Source organism: Herpailurus yagouaroundi, unplaced genomic scaffold (genome assembly GCF_014898765.1).
Source record: "Herpailurus yagouaroundi ecotype Mexico unplaced genomic scaffold, PumYag 189, whole genome shotgun sequence".
Classification (NCBI taxonomy): Eukaryota; Metazoa; Chordata; class Mammalia; order Carnivora; family Felidae; genus Herpailurus; species Herpailurus yagouaroundi.
This window is the reverse complement of record NW_024412420.1, coordinates 15072528-15091381: the sequence shown is the minus strand read 5'-3', so window position 1 is coordinate 15091381 and position 18854 is coordinate 15072528. Positions and strand designations below refer to the sequence as shown.

The 18854-nt window shown below is 42.4% G+C and overlaps 1 protein-coding gene and 1 long non-coding RNA gene across 7 annotated transcripts in view; one reads left to right on the top strand and one right to left on the bottom strand.

The window, feature by feature from the left end:
• Positions 1 to 18854, bottom strand: part of LOC121044970 (uncharacterized) — a 149969-nt gene that overhangs the window by 38198 nt on the left and 92917 nt on the right. The window lies entirely within an intron of this gene.
• KRT23 (keratin 23) lies at positions 1596 to 18217 on the top strand. The gene is made up of 8 exons (XM_040497485.1): positions 1596 to 2092; positions 8798 to 8880; positions 10218 to 10374; positions 11431 to 11592; positions 11680 to 11802; positions 14767 to 14987; positions 16416 to 16447; positions 17830 to 18217. The coding sequence occupies exons 1-8, from the start codon at positions 1697 to 1699 to the stop codon at positions 17922 to 17924; spliced, it is 1269 nt and encodes a 422-aa protein (XP_040353419.1). The 5' UTR covers positions 1596 to 1696; the 3' UTR covers positions 17925 to 18217.

The following is an 18854-nucleotide window of genomic DNA, read 5'->3' as shown; positions in this document are numbered from 1 at the left end:
AGAAGCCTGCAGTCCCAGAGTGCAGAGTTATGTGATGAGTGAAGAACGGGGTGGAGTCAGGGAGGTGGCTGCGCCCAAGCAGGGGCTCCCGGCTTCCACAGTGGGGTGGGGATCCTAAACTCTCTGCCCCTCTGGAAGATCTTAAGACCAGAAGAGGTGGTTTCTTCATGGGTGGGGCACCCAACCCGTGCAGGAAAATTCAGAAAACAATTGTGGAAAAAGATAACCCTTGAACTACGTCTGGAAGTCAGGGGAGCTGTTACAGGCAGTAAGGCAGTGAGTATCCAAGCACAGACCAAGGCAATGACACCCACAAATTCATGTGCACATGCAATACATTGCACATGCATATCAGCTCTCAATCACTGATCTCCATGAGCCCCTGATTCTTTATCTGGGGACAATAACCCTTGTGTGGCTACATCAAGAGCTGTTGCTTGTGTTAAATAAACACCACCAAAGGGCTGTGTAAACTGGGAAGTCCCATTATCACCATGATGATGGGACTCTGTCAAGATTCAACTCAAGGATGACACTGCTATGTGGTGGAAAGAATCCCACCCTGGCTTTGCCACTAACCCACCATCTATCCTCTGCCACACCCCGGCCTCAGTCTTCTTCATCTGCAAGTCAGTGGTTTGGATGGAGCTACACTAAAGTCCCTTCCAATGTTGCCATTTTATTTCAAAGTCCCCTTTAAATTGCTAGCAATTAGCACATGGCTCCCCGCCCCCAGACTATCTCTTTATTCATTCTTAACCTTTACCTTGGCAGACGAAGCATAAGATTCATCAAGCACATTAGACAACCCCTGGCATATTTCCTGTTTTCCTCCATCCCCCCTGCAGGTCACGGACACACAGAACCCAGGCTTTTCAGGGCTCAGTTGGGACACGGCTGCTGGCCAGTTAACAAAGGCTGCATTTCTCCCAGGGGCCAAGGAAGTCCGGTGTAGGCCCGGTTGTTTGGATTTGAGGTGTGCTGGGGATGAAAGGCACCCTGGGAGCGGAAGGCTCGGTCATTCATTCATTAATTATAATTGACGGTTTGTTCTTAAGAATGATCCTTTGAAATTACTTTCCATCAAACAGTGACTGCCACAAAGGCATCAGATATTCAGAACATTCTCCATTTCCTCAGCACGAGTATTTTCATTCTAGGACCTGAGATTCTGATCTGGCTCTTCCCTTGGGAGTCTCTCCCACCCTCGCTTTAGAGGTGGGGTTTATTTACTTGGGGCTGGCGGAGAGGGCATGTGTGTCAGTGTGATTAATGTCTCCCTTTTAAAAGGAAATCTATACTACACCAAATAACCTTTTTGTAGACTTCAGTCTGACCGTTTTCAGATAAGTGGACAATAGAAAAATTCCACGGAAAGATTAGAAAAACGCCTGAGACTAGTACCCACCTAATGTTGTGGGCCACACCTCTGGGTTACAACTGGAAGGGAGAAGCAAACTGGTATATTGATGTGGCTCTAAACAACAACAATGTGTGTGAAGGCCCGGGGCATTTCGGGATTGACCAAGAGGAAACATATGTTGCACAATGATACGATCTTGTTGGTACAGTTGTCAGAGAAGGGAACTCCCACAGCAAAGGGCATAAAACCATCCGGAGCAGTCTGGGGCAGCTCAGTTCTGTAGCGCCAGGGAGCGGAGCAGAGCCCAGCCCTGCACCAAACACAGATGGGACCATGATCTCCAGCCACAACTTTAGCCAGACCCTCTCAGGCTCCTTCCATGGCACAGGAGGCAGCTGGGGCCAGCTGGGGAGCTTCCCTCGGGCTCCCAGTGTCCACGGGGGTGCCGGGGGCGTCCGTGTCTCCCTTTCCTTCAGCTCGCCAAGCTGCCTGCCTCCTGGAGGGTCTTGGGGATCCAGAAGAGGCAATTCCCTCCCAGGCAGGAATGGGAAGGAGATGATGCAGAACCTCAATGACCGCCTGGCCTCCTACCTGGAGAAGGTACGTGCCCTGGAGGAGGCCAACGAGCAGCTCGAGAGTCGCATCCTGAAGTGGCATGAGCAGAGAGATCCTGGCAGTAAGCAAAATTACTCCCAGTATGAGGAAAACATCAGCCACCTGCAGGAGCAGGTAAGATCCTGGGTGACCCTGGAACTCGAGAAGGGCTGTGTTTCCAGAGAGCCGTGGAAGGAGAAATAGGTACAAAAGACAATTTCCAGGAATATGGCAAAACAGCTTAAAGTCATTGTGAACAAAGGTATTTGAGGATATTTTCTTACTATCCCTTTTGGACCCGGGAAACTCTGTTCTGTATATTTCATCTTCTATACACAAATTATGCAGAGAATCCAAAAAAATGCCAAAAGGCAACCAGGTACTGTCCAGTATCAGTTATGATCCAGCAATGTTATAGTAATGATAAGGGCTGGTATTCATCCTTCACGCTCAGTGCACAAGGCACAGGACAGCATTTACTTTCTCACTACATCAGTTCTGTTCCACCACAAAAGTCCTGGTGACAGAGTGATGACCCACAGAAAGAAAAGCTGAGTTACATTATTTTGGAGATCACACCTAAAAGCTGTCACTCCACTAGCCGGTACATTATTCTGACATCCCTGGATATTTCCTCTTGAGAGCTGCTAAAAGCTCTGAGTCCTTATTGCTTACAGTTCTGAAAAGGGCATATTGCTTGAAAAATAAGAATAATTAATTACCCAATTAATTTATGTTTATTATATTCATAATAAAAATATGTATATTGGAAAGGAAAAAAGAAAAATAAGAATAAAATGAGCATAATTTTTGGAATCTTACAGTAGGATGGGTAATGGAGACTTCTTTAAAAAAAAAATTCAATCAGACATTTAAAAAGCTACGCTTGGGGCACCTGGGTGGCTCAGTCGGTTGGGCATCTGACTTCGGCTCAGGTCATGATCTCGCGGTCCGTGAGTTCGAGCCCCATGTCGGGCTCTGTGCTGACAGCTCAGGGCCTGGAGCCTGCTTCGGATTCTGTGTCTCCCTCTCTCTGACCCTCCCCCGTTCATGCTCTGTCTCTCTCTGTCTCAAGAATAAATAAATGTTAAAAAAAATTTTTTTTTTTTTTTTAAATAAAAAGCTAGGCTTATACCTTCTGGGATGTCTCATAACATTGGTTAGAAGTAGAGGGAATCCAGTTACCTCATAAGATTTTAAGTGGATTTTTTTTTTTTTTTTGAGAGAGAGAGACAGAGAGAGCACAAGTGTGGGAGGGGCAGAGAGAGGGGGAGAGAGGGAGAATCCCAAGCAGGCTCCGCATTGCCAGCACAGAGCCCGACATAGGGCTCAAACCCACAAAACCGTGAGATCATGACCTGAACTGAAACCAACAGACGTTTAACCGATTGAGCCACCCAGGTATCCCATAAGATAATTTTTTAAAGCTATATAACTTCCCTCTTATGTAAAGCAGTCCCAGAAAATTCCCCAAAAGATCATAATTTAGCACATCCTAGAAAGGGCGTCAAGGTTTCCAATATTATTCAGTGTTATTTTTCAACCTTTGGTCATCCTTACTTGAATGTAAGAAAGACCAATCAAGATAATGTAAATCTGTCCTCATAATGAGCCCTAATTATTGAATAATCAACCTAATAACTGACTGTGTAATTACCTTAACTATATAGTACATGGTTGTCTTTAGAAAAAAAACAAGGTGACTCAACAAACCTCATCATATATTTTTTTTTAACTAATAAAAGCTGCTTTGGTTTTAGAATGGAGAATATAGAAGATTTTTGCAAATGGACAGTTGAGAACATAACTCCCAAAAGAAATGTGAGGTCAGACCTAGTCAAATAATTCACCGATAGTAGAGAGGAGGAGGGAACAGGAAAGAGGGAGGAAAACACGTATTGAGCGCTTATTATTTGCCAGCCGCCGTGTTGGATATTGTAATACACATATCAGCACTATCTGAGAGCTCTCTGCACTGATGGAAACATTCGATAGTACCTGATTCAATTCTTACAACGACGCTGTAAAAAGACAGGCTCAGAGTAGTGAAGCAGACACGAAAAGCCACCAGCGAGAGGCAGAGGTCGAATTCTAACCCAGATCTGTTTCTAATGGCCTCACAGTTTCCATACAGCATGGTGCTCACCTTGCCTATGTAATACAAAAATGGTACTGCTTGTTAATAAAGATAATGCATTACAATGGCATTGTTAATCATACAACACATTTCATACACATTATCTCATTTTGTGAAGCAGGTATTTTCACCCCCAATTTATAGATGAGGAGACTGAGACTGCGTGGTTGCCCAAATTCTTTGGAACAGGATTGAGAAAAGGAGCAGGTGGCTTGCCCACTCTCCAGGTGGCCCAGGATCCTGGGTTCTGACTTTGAAATTCTGGGTTACAAATTAAATTCAGGTTTGAATTCCACTCTTTTCTGGATTTCTTACTTCAGTTGTATTTTTTTCATGTTTGAAGAAAACAACTCTTTGACGTTGAGGTTGTTCTATCTGTCCCAATCTCCCCTGATTGCAGGCGAGAAAAGAGAGACCCAAAGATACAACAACCCACAACAACCAGGGGCTGACCCCTTCCCAGGCCTTGATGAAATGCTATCAATAGATATGGTACTCTTCCTGTCCCCACCTCAGGGGTCTTAAATGTTACTCAAAAAGTCTTTCAGAGGTGCCTGGGTGGCTCAGTCGGTTAAGCATCTGACTTCAGCTCAGGTCATGATCTTACCACTGGTGAGTTCGATCCCTGTGTCAGGCTCTGTGCTGACAGCTCAGAGCCTGGAGCCTGCTTCAGGTTCTGTGCCTCTCTCCCTCTCTGCCCCTCCCCCACTTGTGCTCTGTCTCTCTCTCTCTCTCTCAAAAATAAACACTAAAAACAATTTTTTTAAAAAGTCTTTTAAAAATGAACTCAAAAATTAATCCAACCCTCTTGAAACACCAAGTCAGATACAGCCATAAGGATATGTGTATTTTAGAAAGGCTCTCAATACTACTCTATTTGGTACTGTGGTTTACAATCAAAAATTCTATTTTCCTCTTCCTGGGACAAGATTACACACCCTGGAGCAGCAATGCTGTATTAATACACCAACTAGATCCTTTTAAAAGAATGAACTCAGAGCCTTGGGGGAGGATCCAGGTGATTAACTACAACACACAATGCAAAACCTACGCTTCACATATTATTTCTCAATCCGTCCTCATCATCCATTCATCACCGTGAAGGATGTCTCAGAAAGAGTGGATGTATCATAAAATTGCATCAAGTAAGCCTGAACTGGGGAAGTGGTTTTGATATTTAAATGTGCTCTATGGAAGGAAAAATAAGATAAAAACAGAGAGGGAGGCAAACCATAAGAGACTCTTAAATATAGAGAACAAACTGAGGGTTGCTGGAGGGCTGTTGGGTGAGGGGTGGGGGGGGTGGGCTCAATGGGGGATGGGCATTGAGGAGAGCACTTGCTGAGATGAGCACTGGGTTTCATATGTAAACGAGGAATCACTGGGTTCAACTCCTGAAACCAATACTACACTGTATGTTAACTAACTTGAATTTAAATAAATACATTTAAACAAACAAACAAACAAACAAACAAGCAAGCTCTAGATCAAGTGCACTTCAGAAGTCACCATTCATGTACTCTGAGAAGGATGCTGGCTGGGGGAATCAGACTCTTGATGTGGGGGTTGCAACAGATAAAGCATCAGTTTAACCCAGAAAAGCCAAATAAGCCCCCAGACAGCATTTTGGATTTTCTGATTCCATGGGGGAGAATAGTGTTTGGTTTCTCTGGATGTCTCTGATGATCCTGTCACCTCAGTAACCAGGGTCCCCAGGACCTTGTGGATGGAGCTGCTTTTCATTTCCTATGAGCTTAGATAGCATAGCACAAGGAGTAAAGAGCCTGGAAGGAAAAGCATTGATTGGTATGAGAGTCTCTAAGCAGCACTTTCAGAGGGGAGACCAGGAAATATCTACAGAATCCTTCTTTGGAGCAAAGGAAGTAGTCAGAGTACCACTTGGAATCCACTGGAAGAAAGAAGTTGGGCAAGGCAGGAGCCTGGCTATCTCCCACCACAAACAACAGAACTTTGGGGATGCATCTCAAAACATACAGAACCTGGCCTTTATCCAGCACAGACATTGGCTCTAGTTACGAAAGTGCCAACTTTTTTCTTTCTTTCTTTCCTTTTTAACTATATTCCTTATGCTGTACTTTTCATCCCCATGACTTATTTATTTTACAACTGGAAGTTTATATCTCTTAATCCCATTTGCCTACTTCACCCACTCCCCTCCGCCCCTCCTCTGGAAACCACCAGTTGGTTCCCTGCATTTACGAGTCCATTTCTGTTTGTTTTCTTTATTCTTTATTTCTTTATTTATTGTCTTTTAGATTCCCTATGTAAGTGAAATCATACGGTATTTGACTTATTTCTATCGTATTTTTCTGTCTGACTTATTTCACCTAGCATATATCCTCTAGGTCCACCCATGTCATCACAGAGGATATCATTCTTTTTATTGTTCAGTAGCATTTCATTGTATATATCTAGCACATCTTCTGTATCCATTCATCTATTGATGGACACCTACATTGGTTCTCGGCTATTATAAATAATGCTGCAATGAACACGGAGGTGCATACATCTTTTCAAATTAGTGTTTCTTTGTTTTATTTTTTTCAGGTAAATATCCAGAAGTGGAATTACTGGGTCATATGGCATTTCTATTTCTAATTTTTGAGGAACCTCCATACTGTTTTCCACTGTGTCTGTACTAATATACATTCCCACTCACAGTGCACGAAGGTTCCCTTTTCCCCACATCCACTCCAACACTTATTATATCTTGTCTTTTTGATGCTAGCCAATTCTGACTGGTGTGAGGTATTATCTTAATGTGGTTTTGATTTGCGTTTCCCTGATGATGAGTGATGTAGAGCATTTTTTCGTGTGCCTATTGGCCATCTAGATGTCTTCTCAAAAGCTCTTTCATAAAAAAAAGTTAAACACTTCAAATTTTTCTAAATTAATTTACTTTCAACTAATTTTTCAGTGTCTACAGTATGCCCAGAATATGCTAAGTATGTCATGACATTATTTTATTTAATCGCTTCCAATCTAATCCTCATAACTCTTTGATAAAGTGGCTACTATGATTATTATTGCCGTTTTATGGATGAAGAAACTGATACTTGGCAAGCTCACTCAGCTAGCAGGTGATAGGGCGGGACCCCAGGCCCTGCTTTTTGAGTTCCAGATTCAGGAGTGTTATCACCACCTCTGAATCTTGCTATTGTGCATTCATGATGCCAAATTCCAAGCAATCAGTGGAGCTTTGAATAGGATCAGATTTTTAAAAGGTGTCTTTGTATTAAGGTATGACTTTATCCTAAGGAAATCTTTTCTAAATAAAGGAATTATCTGTTTAAATACGATGGGAATGTCACAGAATTTTCTGCCTCCAACTACATCACAGAAGTTTAGAGCTAGGACCTCTAAGGTCAACTGGTTCTAGTACAAACTCCTTATTTAACAGACAATGAAACTGAAACCCAAGGGACAGTGTGACTGGCCTGAGTTCATGCCAATGGTGAGTAATAGGAAGTTAAAAGAAAACCTCCAGTTCCTAGTTCAGCACAATACTTGGTACAAAAGTAGTATTATACTTTTGACATTGAGACATCGTCTCCCCAATTTTCCTAAAGATGGTGACATACATCAAATGTGCAATACTTCCCCAGTCACCACTACCTAGAAGAATTTACAAATCATACACGTACACACAACTGCTCGGGTAGGAACGTTCAACAGCAGTTTTTATTTAATGTTAAAAAGTATATGAACATCTAGTGAAAGTCTTAACTAGAGGCCTTGACACAGCTGAAGTTTATTAAGCTGCTAAAAAGTTATTTCAGTCAATATTTTAATAGATACAATTGGGGCATTCTCATCATAGAAGAGCTTACAAACACATATGCATACCTAAAAGTTATGGGCATGGCTATCACCACTTTGGACAAAAACAATTGTGGCATGTGATGACTATTACAAAATTCATTTAAAATTAGTTTGACAAACATATACCAGTGATAATTTTGTTACTTCGCTCAGTGATCTGAAACATGAATGCTACCACGAGGAAGAATTATGTTCATCTAAAATAACTAATGCACTTTAAGGGAGCCAACCTAATATTCACAATAAGGCAGGATTGGAACTTAAACCTCTTTTAACATCTTCAGATGTGGATGAGCTGAAACAAAACACTAAAGGTATGTTTGCAGCACTAGCAAGTTAGAAGGCACTTTGAGGTGACTCTTCTTCCCTTTCCAATGTCATTTTTCCAACAGCGGCCTCAATTTTAGCCTCTCAAACTCAGTGTAAAAAAAGACAGCGAAGGGGCTGCGGGCCATATTCTCACTTTAAAATCATTCTGATGCTTTGTACCTTGTAAGTGTTCAGTATTTGTTGATTTAATTATTTGTTGTTCCAATGCCAGAAAAAGAAATCATCTATGCTAACAAATCATACAGGGTGGAAACGCAACTCTCCCATGGGAGGTGTCTGATTTAAAAGCCTCTTTTTTTTTTTTTTTTTTTTTATTTTGAGAGAAAGAGAGAGAGAGAGAGAGAGAGAGACAGAGTGAGCAGGGGAGGGGCAGAGAGAGAGGGAGAGAGAATCCCAAGCAGGCTCTGTGTGGGACTCGAACTCATGAACTGTGAAATCATGACCGGAGCCGAAATCAAGAGCCAGATGCTTAACCAACCGAGCCACCCAGGAGCCCCTGACTTAAATGACTCTTGATGCATGTTTTCCAGATCATGGATGGCAAGCAGACCAACGCTCAGATCACTCTTCTCATTGACAATGCCAGGATGGCAGTGGATGACTTCGGCCTCAAGTAAGTTCCTTCTTCACTGTATTGTGGGGAATTGTCATTTGCTGTTTTTGTTTTGTTTTGTTTTGGGGGTTCATCTTGTTTTTGTTTTCTAAAGGAATTAACTTATCTCACCATTAGCCACGTGTGATATCTTTAAAAGAGAATTAAAAAGGCATAATAACAAATACTTGAATGGACCCTACTTTAATTTTTTTTTTCAACGTTTATTTATTTTTGGGACAGAGAGAGACAGAGCATGAACAGGGGAGGGGCAGAGAGAGAGGGAGACACAGAATCGGAAACAGGCTCCAGGCTCTGAGCCATCAGCCCAGAGCCCGACGCGGGGCTCGAACTCACGGACCGCGAGATCGTGACCTGGCTGAAGTCGGACGCTTAACCGACTGCGCCACCCAGGCGCCCCATAGACCCTACTTTAAACAAACTAGATGTAAAATACACTTTTGGGCATGGGGAAATCTGAATATGAACCAAGAATTACATGATGTTAAAGAGCTATTATTAGCTCTGCAGGTGTGATAATGTTATGCTTATTTAGAAAACTTTTGTTTTCATTTTTTTTTTCTTATTTTAATTCCAGCATAGTTAACATACAGCTTTACATTAGTTTTGGGTGTACAATGTAGTGATTCAATACTTCCATACATCACCCAGTGCTCATCACAACAGGTGTCTTCCTTAATCCCCATCACCTATTTCCCCCATTCCCCACCCCAATCCCCTCTGGTGACCATCAACATGTTCTCCATAGTTAAGAGTCTGCTCATCACTTAGATAACGTGTAGCTTCATTCTTAATGAAAATTCTTGTTTTAAAAAGATGTATTCCTGGGACACCTGTGGGCTCAGTCAGTTAAGCATCTGACTTTGACTTAGGTCATGATCTCATGGTTCATGTGTTCAAGCCCCATGTTGGGCTCTGTGCTGACAGCTCAGAGCCTGGAGCCTGCTTCGGGTTCTGTGTCTACCTCTCTCTCTGTTCCTCCCCCACTCGTGCTCTCTCTCTCAGAAATAAACATTAAAAAAAAAATTTTAAATGTATTCCTAAGTATTTAGAGGTGAAATGTCATAATGCCTATAGTTTAGGTTAAAATACAAAATATAGACAAAGCAAATTGTTAAGAGTTACTAAATCTAATTGATGGGTATATGGCTGTTTATTGTTTCATCTTCTCTAATTAAAAAACAAATAAACAAACAAACATTGAGTCACCATCACAGAAAAACCTGCATGAAACAGACATATGAGGGATAAGAGATTCACCTCTAAATGAAGGTGAATCCTTACAAGGCCGTGGCCTTCCAACGACAGGTGTATTCTTCTCTTCCTTCCAACCAAAGGTACGAAAATGAACACTCCTTCAAGAAAGATTTGGAAATTGAAGTTGAAGGTCTCCGAAAGACCTTGGATGATCTGACCATTGTCACAACAGATCTGGAACAGGAGGTTGAGGGGATGAGGAAAGAGCTCATTCTCATGAAGAAGCGCCATGAACAGGTAGGACTCCCTAGGAGCTCCTGGTAACCAGCACAGCTCTTAATCTGCACGTTCAGATGACTTAATAGCCACAGAAAAACCTACCATCTGAATGCTAGTCCTAGTATAGAAACATCTAATTTTTCCAGCTTTAAGGTTTTCTATGCAGTGTCAGATCCAATAGCTAAAATAAAATCACAATTGATGATAAATCAGCCAATAATTTTGCTAATATACAATGATTATCCAGACTTGTTTGTTAGTATGATACCATAAGAATAAATGCATGAGGTTGAACTTCCTTCATTGACCCAACATACAGCAAATTGGGGGACAGTAGAATGAAGAGAATCTGCCACTGACCAAGGTAAATAAAACTAGTGACAAAAACGAAGAATCTTAATTTCCAGAACCATGTAACTAACTTTGAAGAGGTTACATTCCATCTAAAGCCCCTGAGACTCTGATGCAATATGAGGAAAGCAATCCCTGTTTTAGGCAAACAAAATTGCTTATGAACATCAAAGGGCCTCAATTATGAAGAGCTGGTGAGACAATGACTTAATTAAACTTTTCCTATGGTTTCTTGGTTTTCATGATATCCTATGGGTGTCAACCCTATGGAATCATAATACGTGGCCAAGACGTTAAAAGTCTTTATACCTTTTGGCTTTGGGTTGCTAAACTGCTTCCCCAAAGCAGTAGCCTACAAACTGAAATGTTCAACTGTTGAATTGTGCCATCATTTCACCCAAGAATGTGTGCTGAAGAGTATTTTATGTGCTACAGAAGCAGAATTCTTTGCGAAACATTTTCAACCAGGGATTAAGTCAGTAATCACAGAGGCCATTTGATTACCTATCTAGTGTTATTTTTTATTTTATGGAGTTATAATAGAAAAAAGAATGTATGTTTTGTCATCAACAAATAATACCTGAGAAGCCAAACCAAACCAATAAAAGAATAACAACCACATAAGCTGAATTTTTAAAAGATCTGTTAACTGCTGCCAATCAACACACTTCTGGCCTTCTGATTCTCACAGCCGATTCATTTTTTTTTCCTGTTATTAAACAGGAAATGATAGAACGTCATGTGCCAAATGACTTCAAGGTCAATGTGAAGGTGGATGCAACTCCAGGAGATGATCTAATTAAGATCCTGGAGGATATGAGAGAGGAATATGAGTTTATAATAAAGAAGAAGCATCAAGAGTTGGACACTTGGTATAAAGAGCAGGTAAAGAAAAGGGGCTCAGACTTCCCAGAGGTTCCATTTCCATGTGGTCCCAATGTCAATGCCTCTGCCCTTTGCTTGGTCTCGCAGTCAGCAGCCATGGCGCAAGAAGTGGCCAGTCCAGCAGCTGTGCCAAGTAGCCAAAGTGACATCCATGAGCTGAAGCGCACTTTCCAGGCCCTGGAGATTGACCTGCAGGCGCAGTGCCACAGGGTGAGTCTGAGGAAAATCCTGGGTCAGGTCCCGCCTCTTCAACAGAACCTCTCGTGACCTCTCTCCTGGGCTCATCTCCCCAACTCCCTTGGGACATCTCTCACTTCCCATTTTCCATCCAAATTGTTCATGATGAGCATGATAATGAGAGCTATCATTTACCGCCGTGTCCACAATGTGCCACATGGTACGTCAGGGGGTTCATTATGTTAACTGTCATCAAACCTCACATTAACCTTTCCAGGCAGGTCTTTGTGTTCTCATTTTAGAGATGAGAAAACAAAAGTTCCAAACAGTTAAGTAAATTGGCCAAGGTCACATAGATAGTAAGTGGCCAGTGGTGAAGCCACCTGGTATTTGGGGGCAGGTGCGGGGGTCTAGGAGGCCCTCATAATCTCTACCAGCCCTCTCCCCGCTCGGCAACCAGGCCGCCCCCTGAAACCCCAATAAAAAGAAATCCTGGTGCCAAAATGAATTGGTGGCAAATCCAGGCCTGGCTCACTCCGAAGTACCACTCTGTTCATTATGTATATGTCTAATCACCCAGTGAACTATAAATTCTTATATATAAATCATTTCTAGAATTTTCGTGGTTTTTAGTAAAATGCTTTGTGTGAAGTGTCACAAGCACTCAAGATTCATTAAATAAAATCTATCATTTGATTACCTTTGTAGCCTATCCAAATCTTCTGATCATTCATCAATATCATTTCCAAGGGCTACTCTGCCCTTGGTCTTGAGGAGAAATCACTGGTTTATTCTGTTGCAGATGCACATGGTAAATTACTGTTACGTTTTAGGAATAAGTGACGGTAAAGAGACATTTAAAATGTACACTGTCAAGGTGATAATAATGAGCAAAGAAATAATTACAGTGTTTTATAGTTTTCAAAACATTTAGACATGCAGTATTTCGCAACAACCCTGTGAGGTCAGCAAAACATTTATATCCATTTTCATTCATTCTACCATCTGCTACTGTTCTGAGTGCTGAGGATTCTACAATAAGAGAGTTGACACTCTAGTGGGGATGACAGTCAATAAAGGCACAGATCATCAAAATATGTAGTATGTGAGATGGCAAAAAGTGCTGCCAATAAATAAAGCACGGCAGGGCGAGGTCAGGCATTCTGGAGTGCAGGACTGCCATTTTAAACAAGGTGTTCAGGAAAGGTTTCACTGTTAAGGCGACAGTTGAAGTGGTAAGAAGGCGCATCGTGTGGCAATAGAGAGGGGGTGCCAGGGGGAGAGAACAGTAACTGCGAAAGCCATGATGTACAGGTGCGTGGGTCGGGTTGGAGGATCAGTAGGGAAGCCAATGTGGCTGTAGTAAATGAACAAAGGGAAGAAAAAAGGAGAAGAGAGGACGGAAGGGAAGGGGAGGCCACTGGGGTAACAGTGGAGTCAGACTGCGCAGCCTTCACCCTCAGAGGGAGGTCAAGAGGAATTTAGAACAGCAGATATGGACAATTCTTCAAGGAGCTTTGCTATAGGTGAAGGGGAGCAGAGAAATCGGATGACAGCTGAAGGCAGATAAGGAGTCAAGAGAACAATTTTAAGATGGGAGAAATTACTCTATTTGACAGATGGGAAGAAGCCGGTAGAGAGGAAAATACAGGTGATGCAAGACAGCGGGCAACGGCTGAAATGACTGGAGAACAGACAGCTCGTGCCAGGTACCAGGAGGGGAGTGAGAACCTGGTACCAGGGGGGCACTGAGAACCTGGAAGCAGATTCACGTATGTGGGCGGAAATAATGGTGGGAGCCTGTGGGAATCCTCTCCTGATGGCTTTCGTTTCCGTAACAACATAGGAAGTGAGGCCCTGGGCTGAGAGACAGGAGAGGGAAGACAGCAGCCCTTTGGGAGAACAGGAGAGGGAGGGGAGCAGAGCAGGCGGCATGAAGGGCCCCCCTGAAAGTTAGCAGCTGTGATAAAGTGACAGCATCCAGCAGAGTAAGGGATTTCTCCTGAAGATTAAAGTTCTGCGCTCCAGAAAAGCGGGTGGTAAATCCAAACAGAGCAGGGATTTAAGTCAGTTCTCTGTATCCTAGAGCAGCAACTTCAATGTGCAGCTTTTAAAATTTCCTCAAAAATGACAACCTGTTTCCATTGTCATCATCAATAAGCATGGCTTGGGACTATGGTTGCCAGACTGACCAAAATTAAAATACAGGACATCCTATTACATTTGAATTTAGGGGGCACCTGGGTGGCTCAGTCGGTTGGTTGAGTGTCCAGCTTTAGCTCAGGTCATGATCTCGCGGTTCATGAGTTCAAGCTCCACATGCGGCTCACTGCTGTCAGCCTGTCAGCGCAGAGCCCTCTTCGGATCTTCTGTCCCCCTCTCTCTGCCCCTCCCTGACTTGCACTCTCCCAAAAATAAAAAACAAAAAATTTGAATTTTGGATACGCAGCACAGTTTTTTTTTTTGTTTTTGTTTTTTTAGTGTAAGTATATCCCATGCAATATTGAGGCAATTTTTAGGATATACATGTACTAAAAAATTACTCGTCGCTCGTCTGAAATTCAAATATAACGAGGTGCCCCCTATTTTATCTGGCACCCCTACTTGAAACCCTTCTCTGAAGACACAAAGAGACGGGGTCCCAGTTGCTATTTCCCCAGGAGGTTTAGATTAGGCCAGAGATAAAATGGACATATGCTCAATCGCAAAAGAGCAGCACATACAGTAAACGCTACAGGAATGCGGCAAAGTTGCCAAGAGCTCCCTGCCACAAACAAATGCCCATAAAATGGGCTTCAGAAGTCCTGACTCTAGTCCACTCCTCACTGCCCAAGCCCCAACCCTGGGAGTCAGCCAGCTGCCCACCTTTGCACCCCCGGCAGCCACCAAGACACCTAGCAGAGTGGTCGGTGTGTTCTAACTACTCAACCAGCACACGTTGTTCAATCTATCAAGTCATCGGTCAGTTAGTACAAGAAACCTCGTTTCCTCTTTCAGAAATCTGCTTTAGAGAACATGCTGTCAGAGACCCAGTCCCAGTACTCCTGCCAGCTCCGGGACATGCAATACGTCATCTCCCACTATGAGGATGAACTGACACAGCTACGCCATGACCTGGAGCGGCAGAACAATGAATACAAGGTCCTCCTGGGCATCAAGACCCACCTGGAGAAGGAAATCGCCACCTACCACCAGCTCCTGGAGGGAGAGAGCGAGGGGTAAGGCAAAGGCCGGCTGGGGAGGAGGACAAAAAGGGCACTGAGTTTCTGTGTGTGCATTCATATACCTCATACCTGTTATGCCTGTTAGCGAGCATCACTCCAGAGAAAGAAAGGTTTGTGATGAATTTCTTCTGGATATTTAACATCAGGTTGTATCTAAGTAGCATATGTGAATCAATCAGCTATTACTCCCAAGACACTAAGATTTAAGGTCCATCGTTAAAATTAATATATTAAGATCTCTAGAAAGAAACAACTAAGGGGGCAACTGGGTGGCTCAGTAAGCTAAGCATGTGACTCATGATTTCGGTTCAGATCATGATCTCATGGTTCATGAGATCGAGCCCCTCGTGGGGCTCTGTGCTGACTGCAGAGTCCGCTTGGGATTCTCTCTTCCTCTCTCTCTGTCCCTCCCTCTCTCTGTCTCTCTCGCTCTTACTCTCTCTCAAAATAAATAAACTTAGAAAGAAGAAAAAGAAACAACTAGGAAGGCTTGACTATAGTGTTTCCCACTGGAAATGTATACAATTTTGGTTCTGGGGAAAAAAAAAAAGGAAGGTTGGTGGAATATTTTAACCTGACAGCAGGAAAAGATTCATAAGAGATTGAGAAGTCTAGATTCTTCAATCCAGTATTTCCAACCAATTTAGGAAATGACAATAATTGTTCAGAAAAAAAAGGGCACATACATTCTATGACCCAAGAGAAAGGATGAGAAATTTTTTTAATGTTTATTTATTAATTTTGAGAGAGAGAGAGAGAGAGCACGAATAGGGGAGGGACAGAGAGAGAGAGGGAGAGAGAGAATCCCAAGCAGATTCTACAATGTCAGCACAGAGTCCAACACAGGGCTTGAACTCATGAACTGTGAGTTCATGACCTGAGCCGAAATCAAGAGTTGGACACTTAACTAACTGAGCCACCCAGGAGTCCCAGAAAATTTTTTAAATACATAAATAGGGGGGCCCAGCTGGCTCTCTTGGTAAAGCATGTGGCTCTTGATCTCGGAGTCATAAGTTCGAGCCCCACTCTGGATATAGAGATTGCTTAAGTAAACTCCAAAAAATAAAATAAATAAAAATACATAGACCAAATCTTGAACAGTCTGAAAAACAGTTCTAAGCTTCAAACCCAGACCCTGGAAAGGATCTCAGTCGAGGCAAATCCTGCAGCCAACTGAAACGATGGAGGTGGTTTGATAGACTTGTCTTGACCCTAGGGTCCATGTGAGGCCATACTCACTTTCTTCTGGATCCAGGAAGGTTTGCCCATGAACTCATGACCTTGAGACTACAGAGCTTGGACAATTATCCTCATTAAAGAGCTATGAATTTATAGGCAGGCAAAGGAAGTTAGTTCACCTTGAGGAGTTTTTATGATTGTTGCTAACGCTAAAATGAGCCGTAACTCTTATCATTTTTATAGGACGATGGAAGAATCAAAGTCAAGTGTGAAAGGTAAAAAAAAGTCTTTTCATCATTTAAATTTTCTTTTTAAAAATTAATCAGCATGTTTATTAATTCTCTAGTAGTCATAATCTTTACTGTACTCCCAAATATCTTGTGTTCAATTTTTATTTTACTTCCAAATGTCCAGGAATTTTTGAATGAACTTAAAGTAGATAACAGGAAAACAGGGATCTGTCAGTATTGTCTTCAATAATATATACGCAAGGTCTCTGCCAGCAATAAAGTAGATAGCAATGATCATTCACATTATTACATCTCTGTTAAGTTATGGAGTCTGTTTACTAAACTCCTAGGAAATTAAGAGAAAATGATTTCACATAATTTCCCAAACTATATTCTGTTGAACACTAGTGTTCCGTGAAACTTGTTGCATATTATGAAAGATGTGTTCCATGGACAGAAATGGTTGGGAATACCGTATACCACTATCCTCTTAACGAACAACATGGAACAGATACTGCTGTGGGGAAGAAAATAGGAAAGAGAAAGAAACAACAAAAATTTTACTTGGCTTAACTCGGTGTTGCCAAATATCTTTGACCTGGGAGCCCTATTTTCTCAGATTGCCTGTAACATCTCACAGAAAAGTTCTAAGAAGCCCCCATCTGGGACGAGCAGCACTTTTCTGATCAGTTTGTGGTAAAAGTGTTCTAAGGTCTTAGAGATTCAGAGAGTCAGGGTTCTGGGCACCATCATGGGCAGCTTGTGTAACTGCTACCTCTTTGCAAGATATTGACAGATGGTCCTTCAGCCTCTCCTTACCATGTCCAGGGACAGGGAACTCATTACTTGATGGAGTGGCACAATCTATTGTTGGAGAGGTTTGATTTTTAACAAAGGTCTCCCCACGTCTCTATTAATTTCAAGTCTTCCCTTTGGTCTAGAATCAGTTTTCTGCCGTGTCAACAAAGCACATATTCAAATAAATCATAACTTTGAAAACAGTGGGCATGATAAACAGCCCTGGCTTCTCATCCATCCCTCATGCTTTCTAGATCTTTAAATGAGGTGCTCAGAATGGCATTTAATGCGCTGTTCGCTCATAGAATCTGTGGTACAAGTGGAACAAAAGCAGGAAGACCTCCTCCAGGATGTGTAGTCAGGGACTAGATTCTGTATCAGTCATGCCTAGGATGAAGGTCTTGGCCCCTAGAAGATGACACTATTCACACACCCTTGTTTCCTGGAGGGTGAGATGAAAAACCTTCCTTGGTGAGATCTCTTCCTCCAGCAGAACCTGCCATATTGCTCAGAGATTATGTTGGAAGGGATGGAGAAGTTTCAGGTACTAAGAGCAGGGAAATAAAAATAAGTATTTCAGATGGTGGCAGGAGCATGATAGTGACCTCTTCATTGCCTTTTCCCTTCAGCATCTGCAGCTCCAAAGATCAAGGCCATCACACAGGAGAGCATCAACGGAAGAATAATTCTTTCTCAAGTGAATGAGATCCAAAAGTATGCATAAAGCCAAAAAAAGTTTCTGCCTATTGTAAGGGCTACTTTTCCCCAATAGAAATCTTTGCCCAGAATGATGGGTGAGTCCTAAGAGGTATCCTTGGAGTTTTCAATCTCAGAAACTTTTTCCCCCTCTGGAACAATGTCACCAGACATTCCATAACAACCTTAATATACTGCTGCACTTTCTGAATCACAGTATGAGTTCATGAGCATAAAGGTCTACTTTACTACTACAGTCTTCAGATTGCCATCACTGTGTATCTGTTTTGTAGCCAATAAAACTTTACACCTGGTGCATCATGTCTTTGTTTATGTCACATCATATTTATGTCATTGTTATATCAATGTCTCATCCTAACAAGGGATTCTCTGGGTATTGTCCATGAAAGAAAGGGAGCTTAATGCTTTGAACATGTCTGCAGCAGCCAAACACTGGGCAGAATTGCTACCTTGCAGATATGCAACCAAGGGAAAGATGTGGCTCATGAGGCTCTCCACACCTCTGCCAGCAGAAGGGAGAAAACAGAGAAAGGGAGGCCTAAGAAAGCCTCGCTGAGAATGTAAGATGACCAAACAGTATTCTGTCTCACATACAGGCATACCTACATAACCTTAAGGGCCTAAAAGAAAGTTAAAGCTAGAAAAGAGAAGTCAGGGGCACCTGGGTGGCTCAGTCCATTAAGCATCTGCCTTCTGCTCAGGTCACGATCTCATCGGTTCATACGTTCAACCCCTGGTAGAGCTCTCTGCTGTCCACACAGAGCCCGCTTCAGATCCTCTGTCCCCTTCTCTCTCTGCTCCTCCCCCACTGTTTCTCTCTCTCTCAAAAATAAATAAATAAAAACTTTAAAAAATATATTTAATTTTTTTAATGTTTATTTATTTTTGAGACAGAGAGAGGCACCATATGAACAGGGAGGGTCAGAGAGAGAGGGAG